Below are 21895 nucleotides of genomic sequence, written 5' to 3'. Positions count from 1 at the left end.
CTATCGTGATTGGCGACTGGGGACTTTTTGAATGGACCATTCAGTCATTCATTCAATGGTGGTGACCTGTCAACAAAAAAGTGTCAGCGTCGTCAGAAACAAGAAAAGCGAATAGATTTCCAGACAATCAAGACTACGTTGGCAAAATTTATTTATAATGGCAGACAAAAGGAAAACTAAAAAACGTAAAGAGGTAAAGTACATTTACTGTTTTGTAATATAACTCGCTTTGGAAAAGCTAATTTAACTTTGTCGTTGTTGTTTTTAACTGAGTATGCACTGCAGATGCGGCGTGTGGATTTTCCCCATCTGCAAAAGATTTTCTCTTGTTTTTCCGGATCTCCGATATCCGTGATGTGTGAAATTTGACGAAACCGTGATAAAATTGCTAGTTTACGTCAAATATTTGCCAGTTCGCGTGGTATTTACTGAATGACGCATCCATTTCGATTTAATGTTTTGTTCATTGCCTGGCTGAAAACCAACGGGTTTTATGCGTAGTTCTTGGAGATTAGCGTCATTGTATGAGCGCAGTGTCAGCTATTTTTGGGAATCCTTTGTTTACCGCGACTATTTACCAAATAACCAGATGTTACCAACATGTCATGTCAAACAGCTAAAATTATTCCAAGTTGACAGGTTTAAAAAAGTTCCAATAATTTTTTAATAATTTAATATATCTTAGAGTATCATGCATTTTAATAAATTAACTAAAATCCCTTAAATTAATTTAATATTAATCCTCATTCTTTGTCTTTGAACTATTTAACAGAAGTGAGGTTGACCGTCCGAAGTTTAAATATCCATGAAACATGCATGCATTTGCTTAATCATTTTCTGTTTTTTTTTTTTACAGCGAAAAAAGGTTTGATTCAATTTTATTTTTCACACTTGCACAATTGATTACACGAGTTTGAAATTTATTTAGATAAATTAAACCACCTTGTATTCAAATTATAATTTCAGTTTTAATAATTTCACGATTTTGTACTTAATTTATTACATGTTTATTTAGTTACACAGCACATTTGCACAGGTGTGAAATATTATTTTCCTTCTTAGTTACAAACCTGTTTGGGTGTTGTAATAGTAGCTGACTAGCAATTATTTTATTTTTATTATTTGTTACTTTATATACTATTCCGAGTTGCCTATTTCACACAGTTAATTTACAGTGCAACGTCACTCGCACTTGTGAGTTGCATTTAACAGTAATTTGCGTCTACTTACGATGTTGACAAGAGTTAATTGCTATGTGGCAACGGAACAAGATAGAAGCATCTGTTTTCTTTTACACATAATACACTGATTTATACAGTTTAGATCTATTTAAAGACAGGCTTAATACTAAATAAATACATACATAATATAATTAGGTTGATATAAGGCATTTAGATCTTTCTATTTGTGCAAGATATAGTGGGCTATAAAGTTAACAAATATGCTCCGCTTTAAGGAGTATAATCAATTGTAAAGCAACATATTAGACATAATTAGAGAAGATAAAGAATACAGATAAACTTCTTATCGGTTAGCTAATAGCTTTTAGATATTATTTGGTCATAAATTATCAAGGTCACTATCAAAATAAGATACTTGTTTGTAAAGTCCATGTTATAGACTTTAACCTACTATTAATGGCAACTTTGAAAGGTTTTTTTCTTATTCTGTTACTAATTTTATCCCAAACAAATTATGCCAAAAAGTACATAATGTTTTGGTTTTTAATATTTTTTAAAATGAAACTAAACTTTTTGAGAATACACATACATATTACAAATCAATAGGTTAGTTGGTTTCTGTGCAGAGATTTTTCTTTATGAAACTTGCAAAACCTAGCCCTACAAATGACTGAACTATGTTATGAAAGATTTTTAGTATGTCGTTAAACAAAAATTTCAAGAAAAAGTCCAGTAAATTAGGCCAGTAGGCACTAAGTTAATACCCTTATCCCCTATAAAACATATCTCGTACTCGGATATCCTTATCACAGCAATAATAAATTAAGGATAGGAACAGAACAATGAATTGTTATATAAACTTTTATAATGTTTTATACAACATAGCTGCCAGTGTTCTAAATACACGCCTAGCCTTATCACTGTTATAGAAATTAGTTCCGCGCCTAAGAGCGAAAGATTAATATGGAACTTTTCATATTCAACTAGTGCTGAAACATTTTCATTTTTCAAATAGGTTGTTTAAGAAGACCCTTTTTTGCTCTGAAACGGGAAATCAAGTGTTATGATGAAATGAAATGGCTCTTACCAAGTCCTGAAGCCATGAAGTCCAAGTCATGATGACATCTTGCTATTCCTCATCAGGGATCGTAGAATACTTTTCCTCTCCTTTCGTTCTTGAGCAGCAAGTTCGATGTCCATTTAGGCACTTAAAAGATTGTTTCTGATATGTATGACATTGGATCTACATACCTACATACTCACTGATCAATCGAAACACTGATCAACAAAGTTCTGTAACTCTTTAAACTTTTATCGAACACTAAATCAGGGCAATACAAACTCGTATTGTTTGTTTCGATAAAATTGTTTACACGGTTGCAAACGAGAAAATCGAGCGCACTCTGAATTGCTTTCTGAGCTCTTCAGTTTATCAAGCTCGAATGATTATGATCGTAAATCATTACTACTGATGTTTCTAAACAAGCGTAAACTACTTCAAAAAGTACTCTTACAACCCCGTAGACAGATTACACCAGCGAAACAGTAGTTACTACTGGTGTAACTTCGATATTTCTAAACATTTGTCATCTGCGGTATGGTTCGAAACATACGTAGGTCGGTTTTAGTCAGGAAAAGTACGAGACCCAACCCGTCCTCTCATCTGATGTTTAGCCACCTAACAAAGAAACGCATTCTGGCTTTAAAGTTTTAATCACTTGCTCATTTGTACTGGTCCCCCAACCAGGCCTAACGTGTGCCCATAAAGTAAATAACCACTAGAGAGCGCACTCGCCAATTTCTTCTAAGAACACGACTCACCACTGCGGGCGGGGGGACGCGGCATAATCCGCGGCTACTATTGGTCAGTTCACGGTCGCTACTAAAGGATCGTACTGATCGTAGCCTTATAGTACGCGCAAAATCACTAACTTTTGGCGAGCGTCGGGGCACTGTATGCGCAGTCAAGTGGTTTTATAGTCTTTGCGTGTGCCCCATAGGTCTTCAGAATGGCACTTCCAACTTGTCTGCGGCATGAAATTATTTAGAAAATAGGGTACACAACAATACAATGAAAGTGCTCAGACACTATTCAAATACATCTTTCTATTGTAGTCTCTCATTATTTTTGTCCTTCCATCCACAATGAACAATCGTAGTGTCTGAGCAATCCCTAGGTGTACGACTCCACAAGTAATGTGGTAGCTAAATGCCTAATGGGGTTTCATATCTATGCAAATGCTCCATTATGGCATAATGCAATTGAAAGAACAGCAATTGTTAAAGTTGAAATGACTACAATACGCCAAGCCAGTTCAATTGCGAGCGATGACAATGTCATATAATATCTTAGATGTCTGTTCGGCCGATTGGTTTTGCTCCATTTCAAACTGCTATGTCCGTCTAGTTTCTTGGATCCGGGCAACTAGTTTGACTGCCACTTTTTGCCTATTTGATATCGATACTTATAGGAAAGTTGTGTGTATTTTTTACGCATCCAGGTGGTCGATTGCATGTATCATTATCTCTTCTTTTTGCTTGATACTTGGCCGGTGCAAATTCTTTTACCATGTCATCAGCGCAGATCAGATTTTTCCTCTATAATCTTGTTATGAAAGATCAAGAACAAGTCCATATTATTGTTTTTTTTTTTTCGAAAACCTTACATTAAAAAGCCCTTATCTCATAAGATATACACTGACCTACTTAAAAATCTAGATCATTCTACATATTCCCAATGTATTATTTTATTTTTACGATCGTCTAGCTATGTTTCCCTTTAATTTGTTCCATAGACGAGTGGCCCACTTTCACCGGCTCGCTATAGCCTTATAACTGTCACTATGGTTCATGTTTTACGCTGAACGGTAGTGTCGAAGCTATGAGAGAATTTGTAAGTTAATTCTGTTATTTAAACATTTATTTATTTCGTTATATGTGCTAAAATATATTTAAGGAGGTGCTTCTGTCAGGAATTTGGGTCCTAACGGTTGTTTTTTTTTAGAAAAGTGATGTGAAGTGACTTAGTTTGAAACAGTGAATATAGTTTTGTAAATCGTGAATTGTTTGAAATTGTGATCCACGATCAAGTGTCGTTTTCATTTAATGTAGTGTTAAAATGTGCGGTCAATAAAATTGCATCACAATTCGTGAGTGTGGCTAGCGAAAATCTATTCAGACATTTAGAAGTCAAACTGGTGTACTTATTGAACTTTCTATATAACAAATAATAACTTCCAAGTGCAATACACCAATATGTTAAACTACCAAGCCTCCAAAACATCGAGAAAATTCCTTAAATTCCGCAAACAGAAATCTAGGTCATATGCCCAAAAATCCGCTAGGTACCGGCTCGCGTTCATTCATTCACTATCTTCAATGTAGGTCATACTCCCAAAAGTGCTTGTACTATACAAAATAGGCCTTTATTGACTATCCTCCTTGGTAATGATGAACGTAGGTATATTCTAGTTAGTCTACCAGTTCATTAACAAGGCCAAAGTCACGGCCACGTACATACATTACGTGTAGTGACGTAGATAGATATATTTTTCGCGCCAATCGCTTGTCTGGTCGGACTTTTACACCTGCAGGAAGTATGGAGTTTATTTCAGATTATTTGTTATATTTATTTGAGTCTCTATTCTATTTTTTTTAACCTAACGCAGTTTTTGGTCTATAATTTATTCTTGGTCGACCGCTGTGTGAAAACCCATTGCGATTTGCGTCATTAGTATATAGGCAAAAAGTAAACTTTTATTTATGTAAAATACGTTAATTTATAACAATTTATGTGTCGTATTTTCCCTAAAGTGTCGATGACTTTGTCTCAAAGTTAATATCTATACTTAACTAGCGAACTATTTTTCTCTGACTCTGAGATCTTTTAGGGAGAACATTTCCACAGTTTCATATAATATGCTATCTTGTTCTGCAAAGTGCACTTTCACAATAATATATTCCATCTAGGCATTTTCCATTTGTCTAGCTTTGTTCTCAAATCTAGCTACATGACAAATCATTTGTTATGATTTATTTAATGCACATGCACGACTGACGTATTAGGCTAAAAGGTCATAACCATTAAGATCATGAATCGTGACGAATCTGTCTCGCACATTGTAATAAAGAAAGACATTTTCTTGTACTGGGATATTTTATCTTGCTTTAAACGTGGAAGCAGACCCTGTTATAGATAATACCTCTAAATAACTCTGATAGACTTTTGGTACGCTACGCCACTAACTCATTTTAATGAATTTTTGCGTTGGATTAAAATAGAGAAAGGACTTTAATTCCAAATTATACCTACCGTTGCGCAGCAATGATTTAAACTCTTTGAAAATGGAACTGGATAAAAAATGGAACAGCCATATAATTGCGTACGCGCAGAGCGGTACAAATTACAGTTAACTATGAACGCGATAGAAGTCGAAAGGGGAAGTCTTGCCTATAAGGTTAGCTTGGGATAGGTCTCGTTTACTGTTTCTGAGAATTGAGCCGTACATGAGTTAATGGCTTAATAACGTAATGTTAAGTATGAGTGAAAAGACTACAGTTCGGAGAAAGACTAATTCCCGTTGTCTATAGAAATAAACTATTGGTTTGTCTTAGATACAGATGGTACTTTATATGGCATAGGCCTTGTGGAAAAAATCTGGTTTGTAGGACCCAAATAGGGTTAATATCCAACTTGATTGTATTGGATGATTGAACTTTGTAGTTGTGTATTATTGTGTAATTCAATACTTTCATGTCTGTACACGATATAAGTATCATGTATACAATAGTTGAAAAGTGGGGACCTATAATTGGCTGCATGTTACATAAATTGTCTTATAATTATTAAATGTTACTGCTGTTGGTTCTCCAAATATTAAATAAATTAAATTAAATAAACCTCGAAAGAGATGCTTATTTTTTTTGCAACTTATGCTTTAAGATATTCAAGTACCTATTTGTTCTTTGGATCTTTCATTACTTACCTCGTAAACCTCCGACGGTTTTAGATTTGTATCATCTTTTATATATTTTACTGTATTTCCCGGTATTATGTAACCGTTAGTAACCCTGACTTTGAATATAACTATTTTCACAGTAACGTTATCCATATTACGATAGAAATGATCTTATGATAGGGAAATATTAAAACTAAGTATCAAAATATTCATCCGCATCGCTGTCAGCTGGGATCGTGCCCAAAAGGCTGGCTGCATTGCCACGCTGGATGGGAATGCATATCCTTTGGCCGAAGTATAGGCCAGCCCTTTGGTCACGTGTGGACTCCACTAATCGCTTACTGATTTCGATGATCCATATTACTAAATCTATATAACAACTGGCCTCGTAAACTCTTAATGAACCGCATTTATTACAATGACGTCACATTCGATCGTTACAGCACAATACCTTTATTGTTTGCTGTTGAATAAATAATAATAGATCTGTACTAATTTCTGTAGCTTTCAGTGTCCAAATTACTTTTCTGATTTTTATTTCCACACGAATTCTATGAAGTAGGTATTTTTTTAGGTTGTATGTAAGGGTTAGTCTCTTCTGAATCGATCAAAATAGTTGCTCTATTAAAAAAAAACGCTCATTTAGTAGATTTGGTTGTGTTTTCTATCACTTCTAAAGTCGGCCAAAAAGGTGGTCTACCACACTCCGGATTAGATAAGAATAATAAACATTAGCAATATAAGATCTCCCTTTTTTGCCATAAATACTACCTACACCACTTTTTTGGCCGACTTCTGATGACAAAACTGACTCTAAAACTGAGTAGCCTAAAACGGGTGTCTCATGTCTCCGAGAAGAAGCCGGTCTTTTAATCCAAGTCTTTCGATATTTCCAGGAGTTTGGAGATGTGCCCGAGTCGGAGAAGGCCACCAGCGAGGAGTACGCTGTGGCCAAGTGGCTAAAGGCTAACGTGCCCACAAAGAAGACCAAGTTCTTAAACCACCATGTGGAATATTTTACTGGTAAGATCTTGTTACCTGTAGGAACTTTTTCTTCATGTTTACCACAGTACTAAAATGCAAACGACAAGTAAGTAGTCAGCAAGATCTTTTTCTAACCTGACACTTGCCGATGATTTTATCATTTACCATCCCAAAAAAGGGAAATACTTTTTTTCTAAAATACCCGTATCCTAAGGCTTTTCTCGTGCTGACTAAGAACCGTCGTGTTCCGTCGTAGGCCTTTTATGTACCAGAGCCGCGGTATCTCTTTCGAACAACCCGCAGCCCCAGCAGGCAACCCGCAGCCCCGGCAGGCCTCGTGATCAGACGTTAAGCTTAATTTTTGTATAAGTCGACTTTACCAAGAAAACGTGTCATAATTTTCAACATTTCTCTCTAGGTACTATTAAACTAACTATTCTCTCACCAGTCCCATTTCTCTAAACCGATCTTTATTCCCAAAACAGGCCTACTAAAAATAATTCTATATTTAAAATGGAAATATTTTTAAAACTCCGAACACATCGGTGGCTTACTGCCAAGCTACGTTGGTGCATTTCCTTTATGTTCCCCGTATGTATTCTGTTTGAATTTCCGGCGTAATAAAACATACCTTTTTAAATATTTAAAGAATTCCAAAGAGTTTCTATTTTTATTTCGTGCTTTATGGCTTTATTTGCTCGTGAGATCTGAATTGCGTCGTAGGTCATGCCTACGCAGGATTAGATAGTTTTAGAGTGAATAGTGAATTTTGTGAATAGTAATGATTTCTTGTGAATAAACAGAATTTTCTCAAATATCTAACCAATCGGTTGCGTCAGGCTGCCATGTTTAAAAAAAATACTTGTAGTGTTTTTATATTGTTTTAACTTTTTACAATCACAATTGCGTTTCTTCGCTTCTTTACGCTGCTCAAGTAAACCGACAGATATTTTCAATCAGCCGTCATAAACAAGACATCTAAACAATACTTTCATTCACACTCATCAAGCCATTTCTTATACGCGGAAAATATTTTATTTTTACTTCCAAGCAAAAGTTATTTACGTCCATTTTCGTGATCAAGCACTTGATATTATAACCTTCGGGTCATTTTAGTCCACGCGATCACTCGACCCTGACTTCTCAAAAGGGCAACATCGATTGCTATGGAAAGTTCATTATATTCACTTTTTTTTAAGTGTAAATGGGTTTTTAATGGTGTTTAAAGTGCAAAAAAATGCATGTCTGCATTTGCAATGCCTTTCTGATTATCCTAAACCCATTTACTTAAGAACCCGATCGATACACTTGTTCAGCCTGGTTTAGTTTCAGACCTTCCGGCTTCTAACTACTTTTATCGACCGAAAAAGATGTTCAAATGACAGATGTAAGTGACTAATTTAACTAAACACAGAGAAACTCGTCATAATAATTCACGGATACGAACACCCATTCACGGACCAACCGCGTCAAGCCACTAAATAGCCAAGCGTTGCCTACCCTTAAAATCGTACAATCCGGGCGGCTTACTTAGGTCTAAGCTAATCATCCTAATCTTTTAATAATAACTTTCATATTAATGTAAACTGGTCATATTCAATTTGCAGGCACAAAAGCAGTGGATGCACTGTTGACGTCAAAATGGGCGACCGGCAAGAATCCGGTGTTCACAACCAGGCATGAAGTGACAGACTACCTACATCAGATGCTATTACACAAACTGTTTCACAGAGCTAAAAAGGTAACACTATTACTCTTATTATACTATAAAAAAATGCACGTGTGTCATCGTATAGCGAAAATATACGAGTTAGAACTACGCATTTAGAAATTCCAAATTGCGCATTTTGCACATGCTGTGATGCATACAACTTGATAGTTTAAAAGATGTTGAGGGCAAGTCTTTCCGTCTATAGCTAAGCATTTCCAGAAGACCTATTGCTTCATCATCATCATCATCAGCCTATCGCAGTCCACTGCTGGACATAGGCCTCTCCAAGTGCACGCCACTGAGATCGATTTTCGGCTGCTCGCATCCAGCTCCTGCCAGCCACCTATTGCTTATAAATAAATAAAAAATGTGTCATTTAAAAAATAAATAAACAAGTTAAGTGTTAGATCAAGAAACCTCTTACAAAAACTTAAGTTACCACCCACGAGCAGCTGCAGTCTTCTCTATACATGTTTTTATAGAACAGGCATATATATGTCTTACAGTTGGACAATAAAAGGGCTAGTGATGTACAAGCAGGTATAAGTAGATTCTAAAAGAAAAAATATGTAAACCACAAAACCCCAAACTCCCAAAATTGCTACTTCAACTATGTAACGAACAAACTTTAATATGACCTTGGCAACCCGTTCTGATAACGTCGAGATAATGATGCAAAACATATGTAGCTACATGTGTTCAATGCATTAATTTTGGTAGTACTACTTACTAGTTACTGATTATATTGCCACGTGTCCGATTGGTTATCTATGTAGGGTTAAGGACGTTTTTTATCGTTCATTATTTATTTCGTGATTGTGTAAGACTGGCTTCAGTCCGTTATTTTGCTTGTATCTCATCTCGAAGGATCTGCTTTTTAAGCACCTCGACTAAAAGTATATAGCCTTCCTCGATAAGGGTCAATTCCCACTGAAAGAGCAGCGGCCGGCAGCGGCGGGCACGGAAAATGTAAGAGCGCGGCGCGGTGCGGCGCCGCGCGGCCCGCCGCGCTCGCGCTCAATCCCTTGCAATTACGGCTGCTGCCGGCCGCTGCCGGCCGCTGCCGGCCGCTGCTCTTTCAGTGGGAATTGACCCTAAATGGGCTATCTAACACCGATATTTTTTTTCCTGAGATAAACAAACTATGTAAACTAAGCTTTCAAAGATGTATTTTAATCTTCCGATACAATCAGTTGTTAAAGTCTCAATGAAATGTATTTAACCTGTTAACATTATGAATGTTGAACTATCGGCCACAATTATTTGAATAAAATGTTTCCCTATCGAATAACGATCGAATCGATCGAACTATCGAATAACGATAGAAATCGAATACTAAGTACAATTTACCTGTTGCGACGCTTAGCAAAAACGGATTTTCTTGCCAAATTATTTGTGAAATCCGTTTATTTATTACATTAAAAAATATGTAATTGATTTCAGGTTCCTGTGACCGAACAAGAGTTGAAAGGGAAATCTAAGAAAAAGGAGTTAGAGAAATCAAGTAAAAGTGGCGATGAAAAAGATGGAGAGAAGAGTCAGGCCAGCGCCTGTGAGGGCAAGGTAAGATTTCATTAAATACACAGCAAAAAATTGGTTCGCAAGTTTCAGAAATAAAAATAAATTATGAATATACCCGTATTTCACGACTAGAAAGTAGAGATTATCGATTCTGTTTAATGCAAACAGTTTTATTTGGGCATATTAAAATGATTTTTTTAATTAAGGGCTCAAATTCTCTTTTAAATGACCGGCTTATTAAGAATTAACATACATCAATAATGACCATACGTTATTTCGGTGTACGCATTATCCTTGCACAATATTTTGTTGTCAGAAGTATCATGACACGTTGTTGTGTACTTAGAAGTATAATGATACGCTATTTAGGTGTCTATAGTATCATGACCCGTTATTTTGGTGTCACAAAGGTTCTTAAAAACTCATTTTAAAAAAACGGTACCACCAACCCTAAAATACTCCTTCCTTTTCCAGGACACAAAAGACACAAAAGAAAAAGAGAAGAAGAAACGCAAGATTCGCCTAGAAATGCACATGGAGCAAGTATTCCTGGACACCCTGGACGCGTACGTGTGGATCTACGACCCCAAGCCGTGGTACTACTGGCTCTGCGGCGTGCTCGTCGTGGTCGGCACTATCACCGTCTGCATGTTCCCGCTGTGGCCCGCTACTGTCAGGTAATATTATGGCCTTTGGTATTATTATAAATGTGGAAGTAACTGTCTGCACGTAAGTGTCGGTCCTGCGCCTGATCTCTCTCCGGTCGTGTCGGATTGCCGTCCCATCGGACGCATAGAGTGAAGGAATAGGCAGTGCACCTGTGTCCAATATGTCCTGCGCAGTTGGCCGCCGTAGATAATCGGCTAGGAGGACATCAAATAAATAAACACAGATATGAAACAATGTTCCAACACGAAGTACATGCCCATATCTTCCAGTTTGACAGTACCATATTATAATTTTATCATCAGAACTACTTACAGCTGCCAATTTTCATGACACTACAATCCTTGGAAGATGGTTAAATGAAACCTTAGATAGTAACATAGTTAATAGGGTGACCGATCGTTGAACACATGATTCTACTATGATTACTATCAATTTTTCCGAAGAAACTTTTTTTCTCTCATAAGTTAATCACGATAGCAAAACAAACGAGTCCAAAGTTTGAAACAGCTGTAAAGTAATTGTGATTAAATTAATAATAAGGTTTTCTTTTTTTTTTTAGTATAGCGAAGTTTTTAATAAAAGCTTGTTAAAAAGCTACATAATATGATTATTGATTAATCGTCTTCCTTTCCCATTACAGAAAAGGCGTATACTACCTAAGCATCGCAGCTGCCGGCTTCCTCGTCACCATCATCGGTCTGACGGTGCTGCGGGTGGTGGTGTTCTGCCTCGTGTGGATGCTGACGCTGTCCAGGCACCATCTGTGGCTGCTGCCCAACCTGACCGAGGATGTCGGCTTCTTCGCATCCTTCTGGCCGCTTTATAAAGTGAGTAGTTTGGTGTATAAGTGTGTATTGTTGAGCCGCAGGACATCCTTGAAATTCCTTCTTCGAAATTGCGTTTCGTGTGTTCGATCAGAGAGGTTTAAATGAAAAGGACCGCATCTTGGTTTGCTTCGAATACAACGACCGAATGAATGATTGAACGAAAGACTTTTTTAATTGAATGAATGGACTGTGATTGGATATGTCGAGGACACTAGTTGGCAGTACATGAGTGAGAGACAGTTATCATAAGGCGTGATCTTATCATTCACGTAAATAATATCCGAAAAAAGTATTTTTTATGTCTTGTTTTAGCTCCGAAAGTTCCTTATTCAATTCAAATATTTATCGACAAACGCTTAAATTAATACAAAAATAAATAATCGTAAGAAAAAATACTCGAGGCACATTATTATCGCGAATGATAAAAGTGCACCAATAAAACATCGTAAACCTATGCTATAGGGTGGGTTACCATGTATTTTTATGCTATAGCCAAAACCTAAATTAACCACCTCATTTTCATATTACAGTACGAATACCGCCCCGGTACCGACTCGGAGAAGTCTTCTAAGAACAAGAAGAAACGTAAGAAAGACAAACAATCGGACGACGAGGGCGAGAAGACGCCGCTACTTGAGGAGAAGTCGGCGGCCGACGCTAGTGTGCCGGCAGAACGGACTAGTGAGGTTCCTGTTGATACTAAGTAAGTTTATATTTATAGAAAACATACATAAATAGCTACAAATTTTCGCTTTTATAATAGTAGTGTGATTTGGATAATCCATATACATACATACGCATATTTTTTCACTTTCATGTATCTGTTTCAATATCAGTAAGCTGAAGAGTTTCTTATGCCGACCGCGCTAAACTCAGGATTTATTGGACCTATATTGAAAACCTATTTCAGTGTTAGTCATAACGAATTACAAAAAATATGTTGATAAATGATTGATAGCAAGGCTCGCGCCCTTTCTCAGCTAAATATGTACTTTTTAGGACAAATTGTTACAATCAAACCAATGTTAATTACTTTATTATATTACCTAACTCACAAAATGTTCTATAGCTATTTTTTGGGCAATTGCTGTTTACCGGACCACGAAATTCATTAAAAAAATATCGCCAGACTTGTCTTACCCAACCCAACTTATTCGCAGATCCGAACAAGAACCATCAACGCCCCCAGCCGACAAGCAATCGGAATCCGAATCCGAGAACAGTCAGCGTTCGTCCACCGACCGCGACTTCGAGATCGTCGAACCGGCCGACCTTGAACAAGCTGACCTTGAACCAGCTGACCTTGAACCCGATAAAGACGAGCGCGCGTAAGAGTGGGAGATGTACGAGGTGGGTATGGTATGTTTGTATGGGGTTAAAAGGAGGAAATGGGGAGAAAATTCAAGGTCATTTGTTCAAGATTTTATTTATAAATACAGGGGGTTCTATTTTGTGCCAGGATGCCAATTCTTGTTTTGGACTCGATGTTTGTGATGCATTTATTATTTTTTTATTGTTAATAATAAATCTTGTGTATTGTCTTCAGTGTTTTTCACACTAAATTAGCGTCTCTTTTTATTTTAATACTCGAATCTGTCTTTCTTTCTATTTTTATTTTATCTGAAATAAATACTTACCTATTTAGGTATATTGAAAAGTTATCTCTGGCACTGAAATTCTATCCATTCAGGAATACAGTAAGAATTGAACCTTAAAAACTCCTTACAAACGTACCATCACGACATCCTCAGAATATGTGAGACTGTAGAAAGTTAGGTTATATTAGGGTAAATTCCGAGTATTTCCTTATATAGGTAATGTCACTTATCCAATATCATGTGTTATAAACAAGCAATTTAACGCATTTGGTTAGTGATTAATAACAAAAAAAAATGTATGACTGTTTCACTAAAGGGATCTGAGCTTTTATTTAGCAGGATTTTCTCGAAAATCTATGTTAAAAGTGTCCTATAAGTTTGGCAACACTAAGCTAAATTTTTGCTCTAAAAATCCCAATTAAAAATACCAGAAAAAATCTATGGTTTTACCAAATAATCTTAAACCAAAAGATCTGAAGTGAAACGGGCAAAATGTTACATAGATTTTACTGATTTTGTTAGCATTGCATTTTTTGGTTTATAAAAATAATATTTATAAATTATTTATCTGTAGTGTATACAGCTTTTATCAACTGTAGCTCAAAATTAATTTAGTTTTGCAAGTTAACAAAATCGGTATAATCTTGTATCGATCATAACTCGATTATAATTCATTCTCAATTCGCTCTCTCGATGTAAATGAAAGAGAACGAATGAATGACGAATCGATGTGAAGATTGTGACGTAATTGATTTTAGACGAATTAAAATGACTTACACTTGACCGGAGATTGCCGAAGTAATGCGGAAACCCCCGAATAAGATAACGCCATTGTCCTAGCGCCTTATAATGCAAAGTAAGCTTTACGACTCTTCAAATAGGGTTCATTTTGCACTACGCATAGTGACGCATATAACGTATCCCGATCGGTAGGTAGCTTTCGGCAATGTTCGGCAACCTTCGGCTCTTGTACAAAGGGGGAAACGCGCCGTATTTGTGCAATTATGTTTTAATTTTGCATACATTTTATTGATGTTTGTTATGTCCGTCGGTTTTGTAGTTCAGACCGATTATGACGGCTTGTTATACGAAAATGATTCTTATTTATTTCGCGTAAGATTGAGATTCGAATAAACAAATTCATGGTAATATTATTCTTGAATATCTGATGTCATTATTACACATTCCGATTATAATTAATAACATGTTTTGACCATGTCTTCCGTGTTCGCAAAAAAAATATGTTTTCTATACCTAAAAGAAATAAAACTGTAATGACACCAGTATAAAGGCCGATACACATTTTGATGGATGTTAAGTTGATTAAATACTATTAAAGTGTGTGTCTGCTTTATTTAAAAAGTATGAAATATGATATTATTTTCGTATACCAATCCGGTCTACACGGCTCTTTTAATATTTTGGTGCTGTCTACAAATTTGTGAATAATAATTAATATTTATTTCGCGTAAGCGTTGTACGCGGTATTTTTTATTTATGTGCATTTTTTCCCACAAATACAATGTGTTTTTGTAAATACGCTGGCACTCGTAAAATGATCTAATGATTTTATTGACTGGGTGTATCATGTTAATCAACGGTATTTCAATAAATGATACTCTTTTTATTTTGGTTTTAATTATTTATTTACAGAAAAATCTTACAGTAAAGTACGTAGTGTTTATTTGCTCAAAATAGTGTAACAGGTACATTAGACAAGTAATATACAGTTTAGTTCTTGTATAAAAAAACTAATTCATAAAATCAAATAACATTTTCTTAAAAGTATTAAAGGTAGAGAAGTTGTGTTTATAAGTTGCCCCGTTTATCCTGTTCCAATTCAATAGATTCGAAAAGCGTTTTGAAGTTTCCAGCGCCGAAACCCTAGAAAAGAGAAAATAAATAATTATACAAACAGTAAAATCATGATAAAACGGTTAATGGAGACATTTCTGTTAATCTGTTTAAAGGTGGTTTCCCTTCTTTGCCGAAATTACCGGTTTTTGCTTAGATACAACTCGCAAATAATAAAATTAAAAAGATCAAAATGACCTTGGTCACTGATTATATCAATGTGTTACCTAATAGGTAACATAATTATGTTATTTGTTGTTATTTTTTATTCAATTCTTCAAAAAATCATGTATTGGTCTAATTTTAAAACTTGCAGCTATTATCAAACTCAAAAACGTTCATTCAAATTAGTCAGCACTTTTCGAACTTCAAAAACAAAAGACAGCCCCCAAAACGCCCTCCCTTCACCACTTCCTATGTGTTTTTGCTGGGAAGAAGAAGTGGCGCAACGAACTCCCCAGCAACACATGTCTGTCTGTACCTAGGTTAGAAGAAGACCAACATAACATATATATAATTTTTTACATAAAAATAAGCACTTACATTATGATTTCTTCTCTGAATAACTTCTAAGAACAAAGTGGGCCTATCCTGAGTATTTTTGGTGAAGATCTGTAGCAGGTATCCATCGTCATCATAGTCTATGAGTATGTTGAGACGTTCTAGCGTGTCTATGCTCTCGGCCACTCTGACTTTGCTGTGTTGTAACCGCTCGCGAATCAGTGTGTAGTACTTTGAAGGTATAGACAGGAATTCTACGCCTCGAGTTCGGAGATTCTCGATCTGTGGGAATAAGAGTGTTTGTCATAAAACCAGGGCCAGAATTTGTATGCACCGCAGTCTTTTTTTAAAGGATCAGCCAGCTACATAAAACATGTTATGCTTATGGTTCACAAGCATTTGTGTGCAGATAGGTTCACAGTCTCACTCTTCATAGCCCAATGGGGCCCCGACACGACCGGTGAGAGATCGGGCGCAGGACCGACATTTACATGCTCTCCGATGCACGAATGTATCATTCACCCAGCAACTCCCAAAAGCTGATTTAAGAAGGTTTCTTAAAACCCACAAAACTATTTTGGCCCGATCCGGGAATCGAACCCGAGACCCACACAGCAGTGGCGCTTTGCTATTACAAGAGGATCGAAGCAAATTAACTATCTAGCCAATATTGCACTACAACCACTCATTAAGACTCCACCAATTCCTATAAAATACTTACAGCAGTAATAATATCCTCCGTGTTAAGCGCAATATGCTGCACTCCAGCGCCACCATGGTACTCCACGTACTCCTGAATCTGACTCTTTCTCTTGCCGGCCGCGGGCTCGTTGATCGGCATCTTGACGGTCTCCTCCCAGTTGGCCATCACGATAGACCGGAGCGCTGAGTATTCCGTGCAGACCTGCTTGTCGTCTACTGACCAGAATCTGAGGAAAATAAGAAAATGTCGGTTATAAAATTTTAACTGCTTCAGAAAACTATCGGTTGTGTTTATATAAATTTTTTAGCAGATTTCTTGCAGAAGAAAATAAAATAATAAAATCTGACCTACAAAAAGTCTGACGTGCCTGTATAACAACGTCCGTTTTTTCCTAAAACAACCGTAATTATGAAATAACGAGAATTCCTTCTAGACTTTCAGAAAGATCCTACAGATTAACTCATTACCCCACTTAGGTCACGATACGCCTCAATTTCTATTTTATTGCAATTGATGTAATTATGTAATAACACTTCAAATTAATTAAAATTACTCTAATCATCATTATTGTTTCAAACTACAATATTATTAATTACCTACTGAAGGGAATTACTCTCCTGACAGCTCGCCGAAGAAGAAAAAAAACAACAGAATAAAAAGTAAATAATTTTCATTCTGAATTAACTGTTTAATGATTGATACTTCTACCTATGTATCTCGTTCATTTAAATCTATGACCTACGGCAACATTGATACCTGATCACCATTCATTATACTTTCATGATACCAGCTGTAGGTAATCAGGCTAAGCTTTTCAGGACAACTTGATAGATTTTTAAAGAGAAAAGACTTTTTTAAATTCGCAATGGGAAATCTACAGAACTCATTACAAAGGTTTAATCATTGGGCTTCCATAGTAGGCCTACATAACCCTAGAGCCTGTATAGGTTCTTACCTGTGGAACTGCAGACAGCGTTCGTACCAGGAGGCAACTTGTTCCATCTCGCCGTCAGGCTGGTTCCCCACCACGTGATCTATGAAGTTGATCTCCACTTTTGGCCTGGATTTAAAAAATATGGTTAAAATTATGTACAATTTCCCAATTTGTCAAGAATACGCGGTGATAGGACTTTTGTATGTGGTAAATAACTAAATAATTTGGTGTTATTTACAAAGGAATTTAATTGTTAAGATATCTAATTTGCGTCATCGTTTCAGCCAAAGACGTCAACTGGACCAAGGCGGGCCAAGGCCTCCCAAAAGTTCGTCACTGTTCGCTGTTTTCAGCGCATTCGTTTCCAAATCCTCCCAATGAAAACCACTCAAATACCACGACCCCTAAATAACTGTATTTGGGATAAATATGTAGTTCAGGATACTTACAAGAGTTTGTTAATAGGATCACTTTGTAACAGCTGATATCCAGGAAGGAAAGCGCCCCGATACTTTGATCTATCCACTAAAGTGTGGGTGTTGTCTCCGTACTGCAAAGAAAACATTTGAGTTTTTAATTTTAGAAATATTACCAACTGTTCCTCATCGGCTTAACGACTTACTACTTTGCCCAGGAGCCTACAAATAGACCTCAACAGTATTAATTCCATAGAAATCTTTATATTCATCAACCTTCTCGAGGAAAAATGAACCAACATCTCAATTTGAGCCGTTTCATCGTGAAAACGTAGGTAACATATATTATAAAGTCACTTTCAAATCAGGATGCTGTAGTTGAATAATTAAGTAAGTATGAACCTTCTATTGAGAAATATCACCTTTTAATTTTGCTTTAAGTAAGTTCAAAACGTTTAACTTCCTGAGACTGTGTGAGTTAACTGAGATCCCTTACCGTCTTCAAAGTAGCCATCCTGACAATTCCATACTCGTCTTCCTCCTGCCACAAATCCCTCACAACCACCGCCCCCTGTTTCCGCGCGTACTCCAGGATAAAGTCCAGGTTCTCCACTTGGAAGGCCACGTCCTTTACGAAGTCTCCGTGGTAGGCTACTTCGTTCGCGAAGTCGGTTTCTTCAGGCTCGTACTGAGCTTGGAGGACGAAGACTATCTGTGGAGTATATTAATAGGTAAGTATAGGTACATAACTGCCTCGTTGGTCTAGCTGTCGCAAGTGCGGCTGCTGAGCACGAGGTCTCGGGTTCGATTCCCGAGTCGGGCCGAAATCGCTTTGTGGGTTTTAGAAGACTTTCACAAAGCAGCCCGGAGCCTGGAAGCTGGTGATTGATACACCCGTGCATCGGAGAGCACGTAAATGTCGGTCCTGCGCCTGATCTCTCTCCGGTCGTGTCGGATTACCGTCCCATCGGGCTATGAGAGTTAAGGAATAGTGAGTGCACCTGTGTCTGCGCAAATGCTCGTGCACTATAATATGTCATGCGTAGTTGGCTAATCTCCTTACATGAGAACAGCCGCCGTAGCCGATAATCGGCTAGGAGGACATCATAGGTACAGGTACATCCTCTAAAACTGCTGCAATACATAGACACCACAAATTGCTTGTCAACGTAAACGACAGAATAGATACACTTTACATTCTAAAAGTAGCTGAACTCTCAGTCAGTTGGCAAAAGTATCAGTAGTATCAGAATTCCAAGGTCAGTACTGGTATTTATATTGAAATCGTCTATACCTAGAAACATTTGTCAACTTCATCTTTTGCCCTAATCGCAATTTTTATTTTGGGTCGTCACAATATGTCTCTTCTTCCATACTTCTGTCTGACATCATCTCACAAATAACATTACCTATATCCTACCTACTTATATCTTTATGTGCACTCCATAACAACGGAAAATGTGATTAGCTTTATCTAGGTACGATAAATAGGTAGGTACCTACCTAAGTATAAGATTATACCTACCTAGTTCTATTTTTGTACGAAGTTTAAAAGAAAAACAACTTTTGATAACAGTCTACAAGATTTTTCATTAGATATCAGTCATTGTTTAAATACTAAAGTTTAATTAACATCAGTAGGTACTTGTAACATTTGTAATTCAATTGCATTTTATAATTAGTTAGGTAGATAAATTCATAATTTATTACCACGTCTACGTCTGTAGAACTTAAACATGAATATGAAAATATTAGATACTGGTTACCTTTAACAAAGTTATATACTGCATAATTATATTTCTTATACATAGGTAACTCTATGAGATGATGGCAGATAGAAAAGTATGGATAGAGATCACAGAGAAAACATGCTGCGCCGACCCCAAATAAAATTTGGATAAGGAGGCCGATGACACCACACAACTCTTTTCTACCTCTACTTACTCTTACTCTATTTCATAAATACTGGCTTACCTTATTCATTCGGACTGCATACGAAACGGTTTTCCTTGAACCAGTCTCTAGCCCTTTGTAAGCCAGAGGTTCGAAGCCGAATCTTGTCACGTAGTAGCTGGCTGCCTGCAGTTATAAAAAAACAAATGAATGGGAAACCTTCCTTTATGGGAAAGTCGTTAATAAACTCATGATGATATTAAGCAAGCAAAACTTTGATAATGAAGCTCATCCATGTAACTTCCATCAGTGCGTTTTCTAAAAGCGACAAGTATTTCCCCGTCTCAAAAAGTGCCTATGAAATTGAAAACTAAATTCCGTTTGGAAGGTTAGTTCATTCATTATGTAAAACCGTAAATTTTTTACAAAAAAAATTATGTAAAGAACTTGATCAAATGCAAATTACTGTGTTGACTTTGACATAATAATATAAAAAAGACACGTGCAATAACAAACTGGAACAATATATCTATGCAGTCAGAATAATTTAAATATTAAACAAATTAAAGTAGAGCATCTTACCTGCTTAGCGTTTGACACCCAGTATGTAAGGTGGTCGAAAGCAAGGAATTTCCCATCTTCGGGTTTCCGTCCCTTGTCTGTGTATGAAGTCTGAAAATAAATATATTTGTTAATTTGTTATATATTTTTGTGAATTTATAATTTTCCTAACAATTAGATTTACCAGCGATATTACATGTATACGAAAAAACTAGTTGCTCCCTATGCCATATTAAACGTATCAATAAATTAGTCAATCTGATTTGGTGAAGGTTGGTCCTTAAAAGAGAGCCAGGTTCAATCCAATGATTTGATTCTTTACAATAAAGGATGTACTTAATAGATAAAAATATTGAAATAATTAAAAGAAACATAAATTCATAGTTTTTTGGGAAATACTTAGGTAAAATTAAATAAATGTTTAACTTTTTAAGGCCTAGTGCAAACTTTATAAATACTACTTAATACTACTTTATAAACTTTATAAAAAGAAGTAGTAAGTATAAGTATAAGTAAAATGAAAATCTTATACAAACCATTGTGTTTCCTTAACCGATAAGAACGAAGAAATAATTAATTAAGAAAATAACTGTTTCCACCAATAGTCAGTATTTCTATCAAGCACCGTTTTTAGACTAAAACGTAGAAGCACCGAACGGTGTTTATATGGAACCGAGAAAATATCATTCAGTAATGAAATGCTACAAGAAAACAAGACAGAAGTAAAGCCTCGTTTACACAGTGCGCATTTTCTCAGGTTAGTAGTCAATTGTCTACTACACATTTTTGAAGGGTTTTATTCGTCCACCATTCATGCGAGTTGTATACCTACACAAAAATACTATTTTAATACAGTTGTGATTGGCACTTTCGTGCCAGTTTCAAATTCGTGCGAATTGACTGAAAAATAAGCTGCTTTTTAACGTTTTAAATGTTTAGCTACTGCTGTCGTTGACTGTACCTATGTACATTCCAACGTTTTTTTTTTTTTGTATTTACCTACGCTCAAGGTAAATCCTTGACAGTACTTGTAATACTTAGGAACTTTCAGAAAATATTAACTGCTTGGCTTATATGACCCTAATTATTGTTTTTTTTAAAAAAAAAACGAAAATCATTCCTTTCGCGTATATCACGCTCCGACATACATATAATGAATTAATCCACTTTTTCATATCATTTGACATGGGTACTTAGCACACTCAAAATATTTCTTTGCTCTGAGCAATATTTTTCCAGTAGCTTAGGTTAAAATATGATTATAAACTGAAAACTTAGATATACATCCTCAACTGCACGACACACAATTATATTTTTAACTCATCAGATTTTGAGGACATAAGTATCTAAGTTTTCATTTTATGTTGTTGTTGTTACATCCTTTTTATCTTTCCACTGCTGGGCACAGGCCTCCTCTCACACGGAGAAGGATTGAGCATTAATCACCACGCTTGCTCAATGCGGGTTGGTGATTTCAGACTACAGTCCAGGTTTCCTCAAGATGTTTTCCTTCACTTTTTATCAGCCATTGGAGTCTAAGATATACTTAGAAAGTAAATACAAACTTAGAAAAGTTAAATACCT

The 21895-nt window shown here is 36.3% G+C and overlaps 2 protein-coding genes across 3 annotated transcripts; one reads left to right on the top strand and one right to left on the bottom strand.

Moving 5' to 3' along the window:
• Window positions 1–31: 31 nt before the first annotated feature.
• On the top strand, window positions 32–15076 carry LOC110372234 (translocation protein SEC62). 2 transcript variants are annotated; one of them, XM_049838248.2, is made up of 8 exons: window positions 32–193; window positions 7036–7162; window positions 8731–8864; window positions 10278–10397; window positions 10830–11032; window positions 11665–11851; window positions 12382–12554; window positions 13012–15076. In XM_049838248.2, exons 1-8 carry the CDS (start codon window positions 158–160, stop codon window positions 13181–13183), a joined length of 1152 nt encoding a protein of 383 aa, XP_049694205.1. In that variant the 5' UTR covers window positions 32–157; the 3' UTR covers window positions 13184–15076. The 2 variants fall into 2 exon arrangements, with proteins under 2 accessions (XP_049694205.1, XP_049694206.1); XM_049838249.2 differs by lacking the exon at window positions 32–193 and adding an exon at window positions 3939–4074.
• LOC110372246 (4-hydroxyphenylpyruvate dioxygenase) lies at window positions 14819–20970 on the bottom strand. Its single transcript, XM_021328837.3, has 9 exons — window positions 20848–20970; window positions 20333–20422; window positions 19832–19936; window positions 18354–18569; window positions 17891–17991; window positions 17463–17567; window positions 16526–16733; window positions 15847–16086; window positions 14819–15333 (listed from the first exon to the last, which is right to left on the bottom strand). The coding sequence occupies exons 1-9, from the start codon at window positions 20848–20850 to the stop codon at window positions 15259–15261; spliced, it is 1143 nt and encodes a 380-aa protein (XP_021184512.3). The 5' UTR covers window positions 20851–20970; the 3' UTR covers window positions 14819–15258.
• Window positions 20971–21895: the final 925 nt, after the last annotated feature.

Source organism: Helicoverpa armigera, chromosome 8 (assembly GCF_030705265.1).
Source record: "Helicoverpa armigera isolate CAAS_96S chromosome 8, ASM3070526v1, whole genome shotgun sequence".
Lineage (NCBI taxonomy): Eukaryota > Metazoa > Arthropoda > Insecta > Lepidoptera > Noctuidae > Helicoverpa > Helicoverpa armigera.
This window is presented reverse-complemented; position numbering and strand designations above follow the sequence as displayed.

What these genes read in the sequence shown, in the direction of transcription:
- LOC110372234 (XM_049838248.2), top strand. Translation starts at nt 158, where the DNA reads ATGGCAGACAAAAGGAAAACTAAAAAACGTAAAGAG. An exon ending in CCATGTGGAATATTTTACTG is followed by an intron (nt 7,163 to 8,730) that starts GTAAGATCTTGT and finishes TTCAATTTGCAG; the next exon opens with GCACAAAAGCAGTGGATGCA. An exon ending in CCAGCGCCTGTGAGGGCAAG is followed by an intron (nt 10,398 to 10,829) that starts GTAAGATTTCAT and finishes TTCCTTTTCCAG; the next exon opens with GACACAAAAGACACAAAAGA.
- LOC110372246 (XM_021328837.3), bottom strand. An exon ending in CGCTGTCTGCAGTTCCACAG is followed by an intron (nt 16,734 to 17,462) that starts GTAAGAACCTAT and finishes TATTTTCCTCAG; the next exon opens with ATTCTGGTCAGTAGACGACA. An exon ending in CGGAGGATATTATTACTGCT is followed by an intron (nt 16,087 to 16,525) that starts GTAAGTATTTTA and finishes TTATTCCCACAG; the next exon opens with ATCGAGAATCTCCGAACTCG.